Raw genomic sequence first — 17,370 nt, forward strand, 5'->3', positions numbered from 1 at the left:
CAAACATGCACATAAGCCTTTTCAAACCAACATCTGTACACCTGCAACTAATCTCCTGGCCAACGTCCCTCCTCCATTCAAATTTAATGATAAAAGAGCATCCTAGTTGTAAGTGAACACGTAACAGTGGCTGCACTTGCCCACACAAAGCAAAAAATCCACTGCTAGTTTGTGTTTGCCACTCATGTTTCACATGTCTCAACAAATATGTGTGCTATTTATGATTCATTAAGATTCCTTCTGCAACCACAGAAACCAACTTTTCAAGTTTTTCTTACCTCTCGATCCAACTCACAAACATCCTGGCCAGTTACGAGGCATTCCCAGATCTCCCTGGCACGATTCCAGCCCAAATAAAGGGTGGCTTCTTGCAGAAAAAATGCCAAAAATTTTAGATGTGCCTCCAAATACTGAGAAAGAGGAAACAAAAACTCAAGCTTAAGACTTTTCTTTCTGAAACAAGAACTTTGAGCATTCCTTTTTTTTTTTTTTTTTTAAATATAGTTGTCAAACAACAGTTTACTTTGCAAGGCTGGAAAACAAAAGTTGTTTCTGCAGTGGTATTCCATATTATACAATATTCTATTTTATACTATTTTTAACATTAACTACCGGAGTAGTTGAAGTAAAGCTGATGGAGAAGCTGGAAGCTGCACAAGCTTGGAGACAGGATGTCCTGGGTGAGGGGAGATCCAGGTCTCAATCAGTTAAAAGACTTTGGTAAGGAACTTTTAGACTGTAATGTTTGCACACTCTTACTCCATAATATAATAACAAGCCTTAGCAGATGAGTATCAGAATTATAAATAAAAAATAGTGTATTCATTCACCAGCAAATTACAAAAATGAAACAACTCCCAATCTTATGCAACTTGGTCAATGATACACTACATCATAGTGCCAAAAACCTAAGACAATAAGAAATTCAGGGTTCAGTACCTCCCGGTAGGTGTATCGGCCATCCACCAATGTTGCTCCAACAAGCCCTCCTGGACCTGCCACAGATGCAGCCAAACGGTGACATGATATTAAGCTTCCTGTCACCAACTTCACTATTTCAAAGTTTTTCTTTAAATCTTGAATAATGCTCTTGGCAATAAAAAAAAAATAAATAAAAAAAAAGGTTTTAAAAACCCCACATAAACAAAACAGTACCTGCACACAGCAATTTGCTCTTAAACAGACACACATTTCTTATCAAAAGGAGGAATGTTGCCCCATCACAGTCAGTTGTACCCTTTCCAAGCACTTATAGCCCCTGGTGTTGGTGTTTTCAGCATGTGCTGAAATCCACGTGCTGCAGATTGCAGACAAAGTCCCAGACCTCCACTTAGCCACTTTATAACACATGTGACTCATTGGTTCTTTAGTGATTTCCAAGAGTCAGTGTCAATTCAATTACAAAGTAGCTGGTCTAAACATTAGCCATTGTTCATTTCTTAACAGAAACATGCCTATTAATTATTCTGCAAAAAGCTGATAATGAAATAAATTAGTCCTGCCACAGCAAACAGATTTATATACACATATCCACACACAAATGGACAGCACACAACACAGCATCTCTAACTGAGCAGTCTGATTATGCTACATCATTAAACTACTTGTCAAAGTATTTATTAGCTATTTTTTTTATTCTAAATTCAAACTTCCATGTTCTACAGAAGCAGAGCCACAAAGACATAAACAGGGCTTTAAAAATCATCTCAGCATATATCCTTACCTTGTCTTGTTTTTGGTACGTTTGCTTAATAAATGAACGTGTGATTTCATGGAGCTGACGTAACGCTGGCACCACCCACACAAACTGAGGATTATTGTGCTGGGATGACTAGCAGTAGGAAAGGTAAAAACAATTACACATGTGGTACATGCCCAACAACAGATCAACTTTCCTCTCAGACTCCTGGAAGACTAATGATGTCTATTAATGCCGCTGTTTCAAAACAACAGCTACGAGCTCTGCAGGCTCCAGTTACTTGTTCCTGGTCCCTTTCCAAACACACTCATGGTGCCCTTCTTCACTTTCTACAAGAAGTCCTTTGACACACGTAAGTCATTTTGTTATCCCTATTATTCAGCCCAAAGTACCAGCTTCTTGCTAGAGAACATGCAAATTAAGTAGCCAAAAAGAACTCAGTTGTACCAGGGAGAGATGATAAACCACCACCTTCCTCAATTACAGCACATGAAGCAGGCCTAAAACAGCGTAAAAGGGCAAATTCAGACAAATAATGTTACTTACTGCTAAAGCAAGAAAAATTTAAAAAAGAATCTCAAATACTACTAAGAGTTAAGAAATTTCTGATTGGTGCTGCAAGGAGCCCTCTGATAGGAAGCAAAGGGTACTTAAGCTGCATTTTGAAAGAGATCCTACAAAGAATAACCCTCCTACCTCATTGTTAGACCTGCTCATCACTTTTCTGGAAGGCTTCATTTTCTGTAAAGTTTGACCACACAAACCAGTACTGAGGTTGCTTGTTCAGAGAAGTGATGTCTGGTTTAAATACTGACAACAACCAATACCACCTACACACTCAGAGAGGTTAGAGGAACCTGCCCATAACAGGGAGCTCTCCACTGAAGAATCCCTCGTGTATTTGAAAATGCTGCCTCAATATTAATTCACTCCCAGTTTATGTCTTTATGTCCCCTAATGAAGGGAAATAAGAATACAATGTATTTCAGAAGTCTGCTGTACGGTTACTCCAATCCCTTCTAGCTTACAATTACAGCTTTTGTTAGTGCTTCCCACTGCAGCACCTCTGTAAAAACCTTGCCAGAATATAATTAAAAGGAATGAGATTAGGAAAGCATAAGAGAAGATCCAAAAGAAAAAAACTACAGCTTTCAGACACTGCGAATCCAAGATTTGCAATCCATATTCATGAACACACAGAAGTGTGATCAATATCAAGAAGCAACATTCTATGCCTTCTGAACAACTTACATCCTCTACAGATGCTGCAACACAGACAAAACCTAATTTATCTTGAAAGAAATGAATGAAAAAAGTACAAGCCTTTTTCTTTATTTACACCATACTTTAGACTGGAAAAAAAGGAGACAGGAGCATTCCTGCAGGCCTCAAGAAAAACTGCCTGCCATGTGAACAGTGCGGATAGAATATATGGAGTCTTTTAAGCCATGCACGTCTCTGCTGCTGCCAGAAAACAGCACAGGCAGCTGTGGGAATGGCTTCTTTATGTTATATGAGGAGAGTTCAAGTATTTTATTAAAATACAAAACTACTATGATTTAAACATTGATTTGCATTTTGAGACTTAATGGTCATGCCAGAACACATGCTTAACTCAAAGAAAACTAATCTACGCTTTCACATGAAAGGGACAGTTAAAATACTGACATACCTTTATAGTGGTTCCATTTGCAAATTCTAACCTTGGGCCCATCCTGGTAGTTTCCCATAAACTGATCACTCCTTGTGCTGAAAATTTGCTTAAAACAAAGGCAAGAGACTTACTATGAGTCTCATGGTCAACAAAGTGGCTCACACAAAGCCTACCCCTCTCGTGGACTCCCCAAGGTAAGAACTTACAGATGGGACACACAATTTGTGCATCTTGAAAGAAAGGGCAACATCAAAGCTAGATAAGGTCTCATTTTGGAAAAGATAAAAAAAAATAAACCAACCCTCTTAATATCTTCTATGCATTTGATGATGTAGCTTCTTTTGATTGCCTCTTTCACTGCATAAGCATCACTGAGGATTGTCAGATGTTCCTCCAATGCCTGCTGAATAAGACTACATGGTAATGTTGGAAGATGAGCCAGCTCCCAAAGCACCTCCAGAACCTAGAGGAAGAAGTGCAAGAATTGTCAGGACCTAGAAAGTACAGAGACTAGCAACTCTACATTTAATAAACAAGAAATTCAAACTAAAACCATTCACATGCCTTTCCAGTGGTTGTTTCCACACGTGCTTCTCGACCAATGCGCCCGATCAGGCTCAGCAGCTTCTGTCTCACCCTGTCACTCTCTGTCTCCCAGCTCTGGAAAGCAAAGAAATCACTATTAAAGCACCAAGCACGGTAAGTCTGTTAAGTCTCAAACGTACACAAAAATGTAATTCACAATTGTTTTACTGCAGGAAAATCAAAATATAAACAAAAATGTTTCTACCATATGTACTTCCTTATTTCTGTTACAGGGAGTTACAGGACTAATTTGCCCGCCCAACTCTTTTTTCAAACATAAACTATTAGAGAATAAACATAATAATAAAAACTCACGTTAGATACCTTAGGACTGGCTACATAATGTACTTAAAATCTAAGTCAATTAGAAATACGGTAACAGATTAGGTTTCTGGGATAACATAAAAATCAGTAGGAAAAGTGTTATTTTTTTTATAGCCAATTTTACATTTATATAGAAAATACAAATGCATACAAGGCATTTGCCTTTCAGTACACTGGGTGCACAGATACATCTCATCAGTTCTCTTCCTAGGGAATGTAATTTCATAGGAAAACTTTACCTTTTGTATTAAAACAAACAAATGATTGAGCTGATCAGAACTAAACTTCACAGCAGCTGCAGCAATAATGGTATGTATGTTTTCAATCACAGTAGAGGATTGTCCTGACTGAAAAGAAGGAAAACACAAGAAGGTAGGTCTTTAACCCAAATGAGATGGAGGAAAATCTTCATGTAAGCATTATTCTACTGTTCATGCCAATGAGAAAGAATAGCAGCTTTTGACATGTTAGAAAAACAAGGTCAAAGTAACTGTCTGTGCTAGTCATTTGCCTGGCAGAGACGTCTGGTCAGAGAGAAGTAGTTCTAAAGCAGGAAAGAAAAAGTCTGCCATTGTTACAGCAGCTTCAAGCTGCTACAGTGGCAGCAACACAAACATGACCATTTTTATTGCTTGGTGAAGTTCACGTGTGGGGTGTTGCGTCTCTGACACTCTATAAGGCTTTACTCAAAAGTGAGCAATACAAAAATCTCCTCTCCTCCCACACAGATGGAAGCACCATGGTAACAACAGCCAGAGAGGGGGAGGAAGTTTTGTGTTTTATTAAAGAATAAAAGTGAGCGAACTAGAATCATATTTCAGCTCTACTAAGCATTAAAGACTTGTTGCTATGCCCGCACATACTGCAGGGCTGACAGCGTTCAATGAGTTTAGTCTAAAACATCAACATTTGGACAGAGAAGAAAACCGTTTCCTGCAGGGGAAGATTAGTTTTTGGTCAAACTTTCCACATGTCATTTGCATTAAACCACCTTTCCCGCACAGTGGTAAGTTGAATATACATCAAGTGAAAGCCAAGAGACAAATTGTCATTATATGGTCAATTATATGTAGGCACAGGAAGGTAAATGGGAATTCATACAGTTTGATCCCACTCTCTTTGAAGTCACATTGTAAGCCACATTCCAATTCATACCTCCAGTTACTTAGGCATGGTCTTTGGGCTGGACAAATACTTTGTCACCTTTTTCAGGCTGCCAACCTCTTATTCCAATCAAATACTTTTGCAGCCCCTTAGCACATGCTGCAAAAAACTGAACTTCATCATAGGATTTACCAACTGTGTTACAAGAAATTGCCAGAACAGTTGATTTTAAATGATAAAGGAAAGAGTAAAAGAAAGCCTCTGCATTAATTATACTGTTAAAATCTCAACATCTTCACCTTGCAATAGAGATGCACAGATTATAAACAAAATAAATCCCATCATTACAATGTTTGTTTCTGAAAGACAGTCTAAAAGCACCCACCTAGCCTTGGTTGCTTACCTGAATTCTCCAAATTTTAGTGAGTTCATCTAAAGATAATTTACTACCCAGTAGTTCAATAATTCCCTTTATACGATCACAGTATTGTGCTTGGTCTATATTACCTGTCAAACAAAGAAAGGCAACTAAATTAATATATTTAAAACAGTATTTGATACACTAAATGAATGAGAAGAAACAAGTTCTTTTAAAAGGAAAAAGAACAAAGTTATCTTAATTTGAAAGTTCTTTCTGTACTGTTACAGACAAGTCTATCAGTACAAAGAAAAAGAACAAGGCTCCTTCCACTTTTATTTTTTTTTTCTTCATAAAAGTGATAGCAGTCCACACCTGTAGAACATTACTAATTGGGAAAGAAAACTCTCTTTTCTCTCTTTTCTAGAGGCTAACAACATATAAACTGAGAGTAAAAACCCAGGGGACTGCAGAAGACACCTGCACAGATGTCAAACAGAGGACTAGATGATAGTAGCAGAATTTGCAGAGTTTTACTTTATTTTGAAGACAACAAAACCCTCAATTCTCCTTTTAATAGTGTTCCACTAAAATATATTGAAAGGGACAGATGAAATTTTAAATTTAAGTCCTTCAAAGCATGTGATAGAAGTCTTTGTGGGAGTTCTTACCTTCTAGAGCAATCGACAGAACCGAATTCTCTACGAGCCAATTTAGCAGTCGGTCTGTATCTATTGCATTCTTCACTGACTTGGAGACAGTGCTGTCTTCTATTAATTTTGTTACCTAGAAATTGCAAACTGTGAGATTCTAACAGTGGTTGCCACATGCATCATACATGCACACAATGAAATCTATTCAAAAAGGCTCTTTATGAAGCTTAAGGGGGAATCCTGAAATATTTTGAGTATAGGAAGTGCGTGGGATTTTTTTGTTTGGTTGTTTTCGGGGGATTGTTGGATTTTTTGTTAACTTATTTGTTTGGTTTTGGTTTTTAATAAGCTGTTTAAAGGCAAATTCCTAACCAGAAACACCTTCTCATCAGTCTCTGATGCAGCAGAATCTTATTCTCAGTCTGACACAGAAAATCTGGCCTGTGCTGCCAGGTATCTCACTACAGATACACCAGAATTAGGTTATCTCAGTCTTCTGCTTGTTACGCTCAAATCAGTGTCCTATTTTTTATCCAATACTGAACTGATACAGGCTCCTCACTCTAGGGAGAGCACATTTCTGCTACAGCCTTCAAAAGCTGCACTCTTATAACTTCACACAGATACACAGCATTTATGATTAAGAACCAAACAGCAATGAGGTCCAACATCTCAATTTTCCCATAAATAAAGAAGGAAAAAGCACAAAAGATGGACTCTAAGACTACAGTCTCTGCATACAACCATAATAAAAAAATGCAATTACACAGTGCAATGACCTGATACGAGTGGAGGTTTAAGTCCCATTTGGTCTTTTTCTGTTTTCTTCCATTAAAAGGGAAAAAAAGGGATATGCCACAGGATACTCAGAATTACCTCAGAGTGAATACTGAACGAATAGTATGGACCACTGCTTTTAAATCCATCTCAAACCACACTTCTTAGAAGAGGTTCAAATTATGTCTAGTTCTTTCTAGTTGGGAGGCCACAGCCCTTGCAGTGGCTAGCAAATAATAAAACAACTCCTGAACAAATACCACAAACAACTCCTATCATATTAACTTGATTTGATATTTATTGTGAATTGAGCTTTCGCTAAGGCAACATAATTTGTAAGGAAATATTGTGCCACCTCTTTTTTTAAGGCTGTGGTTTTGGTGGCTTACTAACACCCTATCCCACCTACACACATGCACACGAGCACACACATGCACACACAAAGCAAACCTACTTCTTTGAGGGAATTCATCTTTGCACTGAAGTGAGGAGATTTCAACATGCGCAGCAGGATGTCCAGCCGTAAGTCATCGACCGCAGTGACCAGATCAGGTTGGAAGCGCATACACAGCAGTTTGATACCAGACAAGAGCTCAGGGATACTGACCAGTCTCTGTTTAAAACAAAACAAAAAAAAGGACAAATAGAGGCATTGCTATTTTTGCTATTCTGTTTGAAATGTCAGTGATCCACAGAGAGTAGGTTTAGTGACCCAACACAGACTCTTTAAACTATGAAATACAGTACCATGTACATCTTAAAGTATTACTTGTACTCCAGAAATTTTAGGACAACAAAGTCAAAGCTACAGATTTGGTACACTTGATTGCTCCCCTGTAGCTCCACAACTTATGAATACTTTCCAGTTTACAATTAACAATTTTAGTCTGTCTAAAAAGTCAACACTCAAAAACTTAATAGAACTGAGTGCCAAATTCAGGGTAATGCAGGAAGTAGCCACAAGTTATTTACATGGACACTTTACCAACAACCACCAAATTCTCAGAAGCAAACAGCTAATGCAAAAGTCATATGCACACAAATTATACGAATTTCACTGACTGCATGATAGGAAGCACGTTGCATGAGGGGACCAATAAAACCAAAAATTCAACAGCAATAATAGCAAAAAATTTAGAAAAGGGTCATAATATCAGATATCTACTGAAAAAGGTATTGAATGGAATTGAGTAAGAGCATTTTGATCTATGTATTTGGTCATAGATCGATGACAGAATTCAGAACAGGCTGTATTTTTGCCAGGGAAAATAAAGCTATTGTTCTAGTCTACATTGCAAGCATTTCCAAGACACACAGGAAGTTATTCCTAAATATTTAATATGTAAAACATTACCTTGTCTTTTAAGTCCTTCTCTTCTACGTTCTGTACATATTTAATCATTTTATGAATGACTGGATCCAGCATGGGCTAAAGAATGTGAGAAAAGGCATGACAATCATTTTAATGTTTCCTGAAATCAATTATACTACTCGAAAGATATGGCTGCAGCAAAATGAAATACTTAGCTGAAAGCTCACCATTAGCTTAGACATAAAGCAACACCTACAACATACATAAAACTATCCTGAGAGCTATGTCCAGAAAAAGAAGCAATTAGAGTAAGAACCCATTTCAGACCATTGTAATGCAGCTTTGCAAAAAGAGACAGTGATGGACCTCTCAAAATGCATCAGTTATTAGGTGCATGTGCCTCTCTGACTCCCATGGGCTTCTAAACTATCTCCTCTTTAAATAAATACTTTTGGTCACGTACTAACTCAATATTTTTTGTTTGTGAGTGGAGGTGTGAAGCCTGGAGTACATCTGCACATACAAATATATCACAGTGAAATTTTTTTTTGCAGTACCACAATTTTTTGCAGTGTAAACTCTCATATTCATGTGTCTGATCTCAGGCAGCCAGTTAAACTAAATGCAAAATCCATCCATCAGGCTGGATTAATTTCCCACATGGTCTACACAGAGGAAGCTTACTAATGGCAGTGGTAAAGCTTCTCGCTGCTGCAGATGTGGATACGTGACTACAGATCACTGCTTAGAAAATGAATCTAAACATTGTCTAAGCCCTTTATTCATCACCTTCAGGATGCTCAAAATGGTTCCTGTACTTTCTGCAATGTGAGGTTTGAAGGTTTTTCAAATTAGTCACCAGTTTCACACCAGCACAGTTGGAAGCAACTTTTCAGTCCTCTGACAACTCGTAACAAAGACATTTTACCTGTACTACAGAAGAGTTAAGATATTCTGCACAAACTCCAAATGGCTGAACTAATGCGGAGATTGCCTGAAAGACAGACAGCAAGTATTTAGGTGCACATTTAAGAGATCTTTTCATGGTTAGCAATCTGTATCTTAAAAGCCAAATGAAGATTAACAAGTATTATTTCTCTTATACAATAATTTCCAGTCACTTGCTACGATTGTTTTTGGTGTGCAAGTCCTTTACAACAACACATAGTTCAGGAAAGATTTACTCTATGGCACACTCTGGAGTATGTGCTATATATGTTATACGTGGCATACAGTATGTGTTATATACTTCTGCCTGAAATAAAAAGTGCCTTCCCAGTTTTCACTAGTCTTGGTCCTCTCATCATTCTGTTCAGTCTTCTCTGACTGATCCTGTTTCAGTCACAGAAATAAACAGACGGAAAGGAACACATCACATTTTGCTTGCTCTCCACAGCAATGAGAAGTGTGAATGCAAAATTTAAGGTTAAAGCCATATGGCAAATTTCTTTCCCCAAGCATTACGTGGGAGAAAGCTCCTGTAAATGTGTCATATACATGTCAAGATCTCTTCAACGCATGATTTTAAAGTGGTATCCATTATCAAAGAAATTAAATGTATAAAGGCATTATCAAAATCGGTTTCTTCTCACACTGGATCAAGAATTGTAAAACTGAGTGTGCACCAGTGCAATCAAAGGCCTAAATTAAGTGACGCTGACCCAGATTTCCTTCCTAAGTAAACAGTTATTAATCATTAAACAAAGTCAAGTCAAAGTTTGTACTGCAGGACTAGGATGTAAATTCTAGTCATGCATTATTCTTCTGTCATGCTCACACATCTCTATATAAAGCAACAAACATCAATATCCCAAGAAAATAAGTTGAATTCTCTCAAACGGCATTTCACTGAAAGCAGACTGATTTTATACTTGGGGACAAGATTCCAAATTGCATCATTTGCTTTTACTCTCCTCATTCTTCAAACCTTGAAAAATTCATAAGTCTCCTGAATATAGGTTAGGAAGCTAACACTAGCCAAGTTAGGCTTTGACACCAAAAATAGTTTAGCACTGTTGAACCAGTCAGTTTTTAGACACAGCTCTTGAAAAGTTGTTTAGGATTAGACACTGTCTTTCTAAGGATTTTTTTCCTTAAACTGTGATTTTTATAATAAATGACAGAAGTCAATATGGAGCTAAGTGCAGCTATGGATGCAGTAAACAGAAAATCAGGGACATACTGGTGAACATACAGTGAAACTACTTTGATTGACATCTAACCAGAAGGCTGAATGTTAGCAAAAAGGTACACTAATTTTCCCTCTTTTCTGTGATGTCTCCAAAGCTCTTTAGTCAAAATTCTTCTGTACAACCTCATTTGACCTCCAGTCTGACAGCTCTTCTCCAGGGCTCTGTGGGAGTGTTGCTCTGATACCAAAGCCAAGGTAAGAGCACTGCCAAAAGGGACACCGCTGGTTCTGCATGAAGGGTGTAATGGAAAGGGAGAAGTCCGATGACAGATGATGAACTCACCCCAAGTTCAATATCTTCTGAATTGAGTTTGGACTGAATTGCTGAAAATCCACCCAACTCTGCAAACTGAAATAAAATAATCACCATTATGTCGTGAACTGCAGTATTTTACCTTTTAAATAAGAGATCATAGAAAATACTTCATTAACAGTTACCAAGATGCCTACAAGTATCCTCTACCACGGAATATTCCATTCAAAATAAACTTTATGTTTTCCTGGGAATTCAGGGGCACACTGGAGAATTCAGTGCAATTATATCTGGTTCCAGAGTTTAAATATCAAGCTAGAAACTCTGTCTTCAGTAAAAAAGGACATAGTTAGACCACATACAGCAACAACTGACTGGCCTGGCACTTTTGATTGGAAGACTTTTGCTTGCAGCCTAAGCTGAGCTCTTGACTTCCTCTAGCAATAGCTACCACACTCGGGTAAGGGTGATCAAGGGAGAAGGCAGCAACTCAACAAGATGTAGTTTGCAAGGCACCTTCCCTATACATAGGTAGGATTAAGATCTCAAACTGTATTTTTGTGGTTGTCAGAAAAGTGAAGAGTGAAAAAAAGAGTCAGAGTGGGGGGGGAACAGAAATTATCTCTGAAGACAACTAATTCAAGTGACAAATAACAATTCTGCTTGGTTTACATTTACATACCCTGTTTACCAGATCCACCAGCCACCCATGAGGTTCCTTAAACAATAAAAACATTAACAAGTTAGTAGCTGCAAGATCAATGCTAAACATTTGTCTTCTAAAACAGGGATTTGGACAGACACATTCAGCCCATTAACCCACACCTCAAATGTTATGTTAACACACTGTTATTTCAAAGGAAACAGCAGGTGTTTGTAACAGCTCCATTACTAAGCACATAGCTGGAGCTCTGGTTGGTTCTCATGAGCATCATCCTTTTTTGGACTCTGCTTGACATCACTGCCCATGTGCTGTGGCAACAGTACACATTGTGGCTGCTGACTCACAAGCAACTGTATTTATAGCACATTAGCAGTGTGGAACAGTATAAAGAACCTTTCCCAAAGCAGTAGATGTAGAATTTTCTTTCTGTGGCCACAAACTTGTTTCCTGAAGGAGAGATCAACTCCACTGATTCTGTTTTAGACCCACCCATCTGGAACAACTGCGACAAGACAGTGCAAACCTCAAAAACGGCCTCCTTGCCAGTGTGTCTGACTTCAAGATATCATATCCCTTGCTGTCAGAAAAGTATGAATTCTCTGCTAGAACCGAACACTTGGAGTTATCCTGGTCATTTCACACTCAACAATCAAACAGATGTCAGTCCTTAGATACACAGATCTACACATTGTGTACTTCATGTCTAAAACAGCACACAGATTGTTGTGCTACTTCAGACATGCAAGTACAGAAGTTTCTAAATCTAGCCTCTAACTGAGAACTGGGACAATTTGAGAGCACAAATTCATTTCTACAGACCAGCATATACTGAAGATGTATTTGCTATGATTCTTGGTGACGCATTCAAGCTTTCTTGTGTTATAAATACCTACTAATCAAACAATCTTTTCTAAAACAAAGACATCTACACTAAAACTAATTTTTAGGGCATGGCCATGCTTACCTTCTGAAATGTGGATACGGGTGAGACAGCATGCATGTTCCCCTCCCCAAAAACTTCTGCCCAGTTTCTCTGGCACACCTTCATTCGATTCTTGAAATGATATTCATTGTCGGGATTAAATGCCTTGAAAGAACAATGAACACCATGGATTATGCCAGTCTCAAAACCTATCTTGATAATATTTGACTTTTTCAATTAAGCATTTTCTGGGTTGGCAGTTAAAGATCTAGAAAAAAATAAAGTTGAACAGAAGCCCCCTGCTCGCGCCTCTCAGTTCTCATTGTATAAAGCATTCTGGAGCTTCCATTCTGTACAGACAATATCCAATAACCATGTGAACCAGAGAGCTGTAAAAAGGGAAGATCAACTCAAAGTACCAGTTTAAAAAAATAAACAGTGAAGTCACAGCAAATGTGACTTTTTTTTTTCTGAGACTGCTAGTTTTCAGAAGTTTTGAACAGCACTCACCCCTTTGAATTGTATGCTGGATGTAAAATATCTGCAAGCAATGGCTGTAAATTTTAAAACAATAAACTACAACTTCCAGTTGTTAAAAGCATCAGGACCATAAATACAAAATGCCAAATACCCAGATATTACAAATTGTATCAGAGAGTCAAATACCATTGTAAGAACACCAAGTAGGCCCACGGGAATAGGGTCTTGTTTTACTCTCTCTGCAACCAGGTCCACTAGCAGCATAAGCATGTTGTATATTCCTTCATGGATTTCAGTTCCCCACTTGTGAACGGCACTGGATGTCAACAGCTTAAAAAGAAAAAAAAAGTGATTTTTTTGAAAGTTTGAGCACAATCACAAAACAGGAGAAAAATTTATCAACTCCTCTGACTGTTTTCAGAGCAAATGCATCCTTGGAGTGCACTAATCACTGTCTGGTGTGTTTTTCAGACATTCTTCCTGCACTAATGCCTCAAGAGTTAATTCAATTTGTATTTTACTGAAGAACACCTTAAATCACACTTCATGACAGAAAATAAAATGTATCAAACTGTTTTCCATTTCCACGCACTAGTAAAGACTGTAACCTTTGCAAAGAACAACTAATACGAAACTAATTTGTTTGCAGATTGAATTCACAACTATTAAATCTTAAAGCAGGCAGCCACAAAGCTGAACTGATTCAGCTGTAATAGCCGTTTACCAATTCACACTTTTTGAGCAGCCTCTATCGGAAAACAAAAGACGTGTACCATGAAGACAGAGGTATTTAATGCTGCTTCCCACCTACTGAAACATGTTCTTTTAATCTCATCTCATGTGGTTGTTTATAAAGGACACTAGGCTGCCATCTGCAAACTTCATTTAATATCTGCTTAGGTGGGTCTGAAAAGAAGCAGTTAAAAAACTTAATGGTTTAAATACAATTATTTTTTTGTACCATTAATAGAGTTTCTTGCAAATATTTCAGCAATTTTTAATTCAGCACATCCTGAATTTAGATTTCTACTGATTATTCTTCTGGAGGAACAATTTACACCATTTATTTCATATGCAAAAAATAGAAAATTATATAAAACTGTTGTATGTAAGATTATTACTTTGACAGCCAAATGGAAATAGAATTTTTCCCTTAAATTTCTATCTTCCCTAAATATAATTATATTCTCAGTATTTAAGACTAGGACTGAAGAACTTTTTTAAAGGTGTATATGTGTTTTTATGCATATAGTCTAAAAACTGGGCAAGAAATTTAGACAGTATCCAAAATTGATGGAGTAGTGGGAGGTAAATTGGTTTGGGGAGCTCTTAAGAGAAAATTCACCCAGACCCAGATAAACACAAGGCATTAAACACTGAGGGGAAAGACAAATTCTATATGGATTGTGAAAAGAATGTAGCAACTTTCTGAAGAAGGAGTAGAAAGAATAGTTAAGGGAATCAAACTGTGAACTTGCCACCAATGACCTTATCCAAGAGTCTTTACACCTGTCTTTAAACCTGTGCTAATTATTACAGAGCTCTTCATTTCAGGGAAAAAAGTAAAGGAAAAAGCTGTGTGCTAAATTCTCCCAGAGTTGCAGAACTGGGACTCTGTATGATTTTAATCTAAATTTCTGTATGATCATAGTCTAAAAAAATAATTTGAGTGTGATTTTAATCCAAGAACACTTCAGTAGTTGCCATAGCTTCTGAAGTCTGCATTACAAAACACTATTTCCGCCATGAACAATGCAAAAAAACATTGACTTGGTCTACTGTTCCTGCTTACCTTTTTAAATGCTTCAGGCATGCATCTGTCCATAAATCTCTTGCAATTCTCATCGGAATCAGAAAGACCTTTACAGAAAGGAGAATGCTTTTTAAAAGTATTTTTAAAATATATTTTTTAAGATTACCTCAGGGACCTCGTTGCAAGCTTTTGGGAACACCAACCCAAACCAGCAGTAAAAAATGTGCTACTGTTTATTCATAAGTAGCATGCTTTTTCAGCAACAAAATGCATGAGTCAAGAACACTCGCCTTTCAGAACAAACGAGTTTCACCATGTTCCACCTTTTACAACCTCTTCAAGCATTATTCTCGCCATAAGTAACTTGTAAACTTCAAAGTTTACAATTTGTACATCATTACTGATGCTGCACAGCCTCCATCCAACCCCAAACCTAAGCACAGCCTTTTAACACAGATTAAAAACAAAGAAGCAAACCAGAACCACTTAACAACTTCTATTCTTCCAAGATATTACAACATCCCTATAGTTTGCCATCAGGCATGACAGAAAAACCATCTTGTACTCTCATTATATACAAGATGTTGGGCGTGGTGCCTCCTTAACACTCCTAACCCCAGCCAAACTCCTGAATACAGAAAAGTCAAATTCGGGTCTAACACAATACAAGCATTTCACTAGGGAAAAACAACGAGTTATACAAGCGTGCTACAGCATGGATTTAGATGACAGCTTGTTTTTACGAACGGAAAAATAATCAGCACAATGACAAAAAGAGTCAGTAATTCAGCTCTGAAAAACTCTAATTCCTACAATCATTAGAACATAAAGAAACATATGCTCCCGTTTTTAAAAAAGCTTAAGTAAACAAATTACTATAGAGAAAAAGAAAAGAGATCAACATTCTTTTTACAGCATTGGGTGGAAGAGTTCACTGTCAACCACTTTCCCAGAGATGTAATCATTCTGCAGGGTGCCAAGTAAACAACTGTGAGATTAAAGTGAAAGACACAACTGCCCAGCATACTGTCTGTGACATACTTTGAACATATATTTGTGGAAAGAGAACTTACCCAGTCTTGCTAGGTAGGTGGATGCAATTAGGCACTTGCCTAGAGACTCCTCCCGCTTGTAGGGTATGGACCAGTGATCTGTTAAAACTCTGCTCTCCAGTTCATACAAGTTAGTTGTTGGAAACTCAATCCCTTCACCAGAGCAATTCCCATTTTCATCATTTTTCTGTGGGGGAAAAAAGACGTTCAGGTAAAGCAATTTCTCAGACACATTAAAGGGTTTAGTAGCTTCAGAAAAGGCAGCTGAGCTTGTAACAAGCATGTCAAACTCTCAACCCTGAGGCTGCTAGTGTTTTTCAAAGTAGAATTTAACATTTCAATTAGAAGGGATTACATAACTGTATGTATTTTGTGCTACTATGTTTACATAACTAATTGTTAACTAATTGCCTATTTAAGAGGCAAATCTTGTTCCTTAGCTATCAGATCCTAGAGCCAAGTGATAAGCACTTCCAGTCCCTGTGAGACTGTAAAGTAAAAATCTTGATCTCCATAGATCTGCATATTAATCCTCTGTTCAACAACTGCTGTATGGGAACAGTTTCTTCTAAGAGGGGTGCATTTCACCCCATCACATCAAGAAATACTGGACACTGTTCCAATACATTGGGATTTTTTTTACTAGCTAATAAAGAAAACTGTACATCTCAAATATAGTTGTTCAACAAGGAAACTACAATTGCCCACCTCCTGAAGTCAAAATGAGTTACTGGCAAATATTACAGAAGGGAATAGGGAAAAGGCAAGCAGAGGACTCCAGCTAAGCTTTACAGGTGTCCTTGCTAATGCCACTAAACAGCAGCTACTTCTGTGTACAGGACACAGAATCACCCTCTGCTCTTTGCTAAGTACCATGTTAGGTAACTGTCTCAGCAGTGCCAAATGAAGGGTAGACGAGTTATTCATTTATTTTCTTTTGTTTGTTTTTTAACCTTGCACAGACGCCAGCTACCCAATGTGTCAAAGAGTTCACATGGACTACCTTTCCCTGCCTCCACAGCAGCAGGCAAGGCAAGCAGGAGAAAGGACAGAACGTCTGGATCAGGCCTGGCAGCAAATGGAGAGACTGTCAGAGACAGCAGAAAACACAAGCACAGTGATGGTAACACGATCCCACTGAGAGAGAAACCAGGGACAGAGGGAGGAAGGACAAGCAGGAAATAGAGTGAAAACAGACAGTGTCAGGAAAGTGAACAGAACAGAAATAAACAAAAAGAAAGAACTGAACTCTGGAGGACGTGGTATACAAAGAATGAAGTCAATGTATGCATACAAGTGTGCGTGCTCCCAGCTCTCTGACTGCATTTGCTATTCGTAGGACTAGACTTGTTTTTAAAAAAGTAAATGTGTCATTCACATAATGGTTCAAAAATACTGAGCCAAGATAACAGCACACAGCTTATATTTAAAGTTCACTGCACACAGGGGTTGGACTTACTAACAGTTTCTGGAGAGCAGCAGTAAAATTTACAGGAATGATACAGCGTGCTCAGAAAAACACATGTCAATGTTTGGGAAGGAAGGTGCCACCTTTTCCAACACCTTACTAAACATTTAGTCTCCAGTTT

General features: G+C 37.9%; 1 protein-coding gene across 3 annotated transcripts in view; it reads right to left on the reverse strand.

Moving 5' to 3' along the window:
- The window catches only part of USP24 (ubiquitin specific peptidase 24), a 62,347-nt gene that overhangs the window by 33,907 nt on the left and 11,070 nt on the right, over positions 1 to 17,370 (reverse strand). For 2 of the 3 annotated variants that reach the window (XR_007627704.1, XM_050306644.1), the window contains exons 2-19: positions 15,803 to 15,968; positions 14,769 to 14,836; positions 13,163 to 13,306; positions 12,539 to 12,661; positions 11,593 to 11,628; positions 10,941 to 11,006; positions 9,395 to 9,460; positions 8,509 to 8,583; positions 7,609 to 7,767; positions 6,396 to 6,510; positions 5,770 to 5,873; positions 4,502 to 4,609; positions 3,918 to 4,013; positions 3,655 to 3,816; positions 2,396 to 2,440; positions 1,724 to 1,831; positions 940 to 1,089; positions 279 to 410 (exon numbers count right to left, since the gene is read on the reverse strand). Coding sequence is in view for 2 of the 3 variants with exons in the window: in XM_050306644.1 (XP_050162601.1) it covers positions 279 to 410; positions 940 to 1,089; positions 1,724 to 1,831; positions 2,396 to 2,440; positions 3,655 to 3,816; positions 3,918 to 4,013; positions 4,502 to 4,609; positions 5,770 to 5,873; positions 6,396 to 6,510; positions 7,609 to 7,767; positions 8,509 to 8,583; positions 9,395 to 9,460; positions 10,941 to 11,006; positions 11,593 to 11,628; positions 12,539 to 12,661; positions 13,163 to 13,306; positions 14,769 to 14,836; positions 15,803 to 15,968 (1,923 nt within the window). In the remaining variant the exon portion in view is untranslated. The remainder of the gene's footprint in view (positions 1 to 278; positions 411 to 939; positions 1,090 to 1,723; positions 1,832 to 2,395; positions 2,441 to 3,654; positions 3,817 to 3,917; positions 4,014 to 4,501; positions 4,610 to 5,769; positions 5,874 to 6,395; positions 6,511 to 7,608; positions 7,768 to 8,508; positions 8,584 to 9,394; positions 9,461 to 10,940; positions 11,007 to 11,592; positions 11,629 to 12,538; positions 12,662 to 13,162; positions 13,307 to 14,768; positions 14,837 to 15,802; positions 15,969 to 17,370) is intronic. The other variant, XM_050306645.1, reaches the window with a different exon arrangement.

This window comes from Myiozetetes cayanensis, unplaced genomic scaffold (genome assembly GCF_022539395.1).
Source record: "Myiozetetes cayanensis isolate MyiCay16 unplaced genomic scaffold, myiCay2020 scf12, whole genome shotgun sequence".
In the NCBI taxonomy this organism is placed as follows: Eukaryota; Metazoa; Chordata; class Aves; order Passeriformes; family Tyrannidae; genus Myiozetetes; species Myiozetetes cayanensis.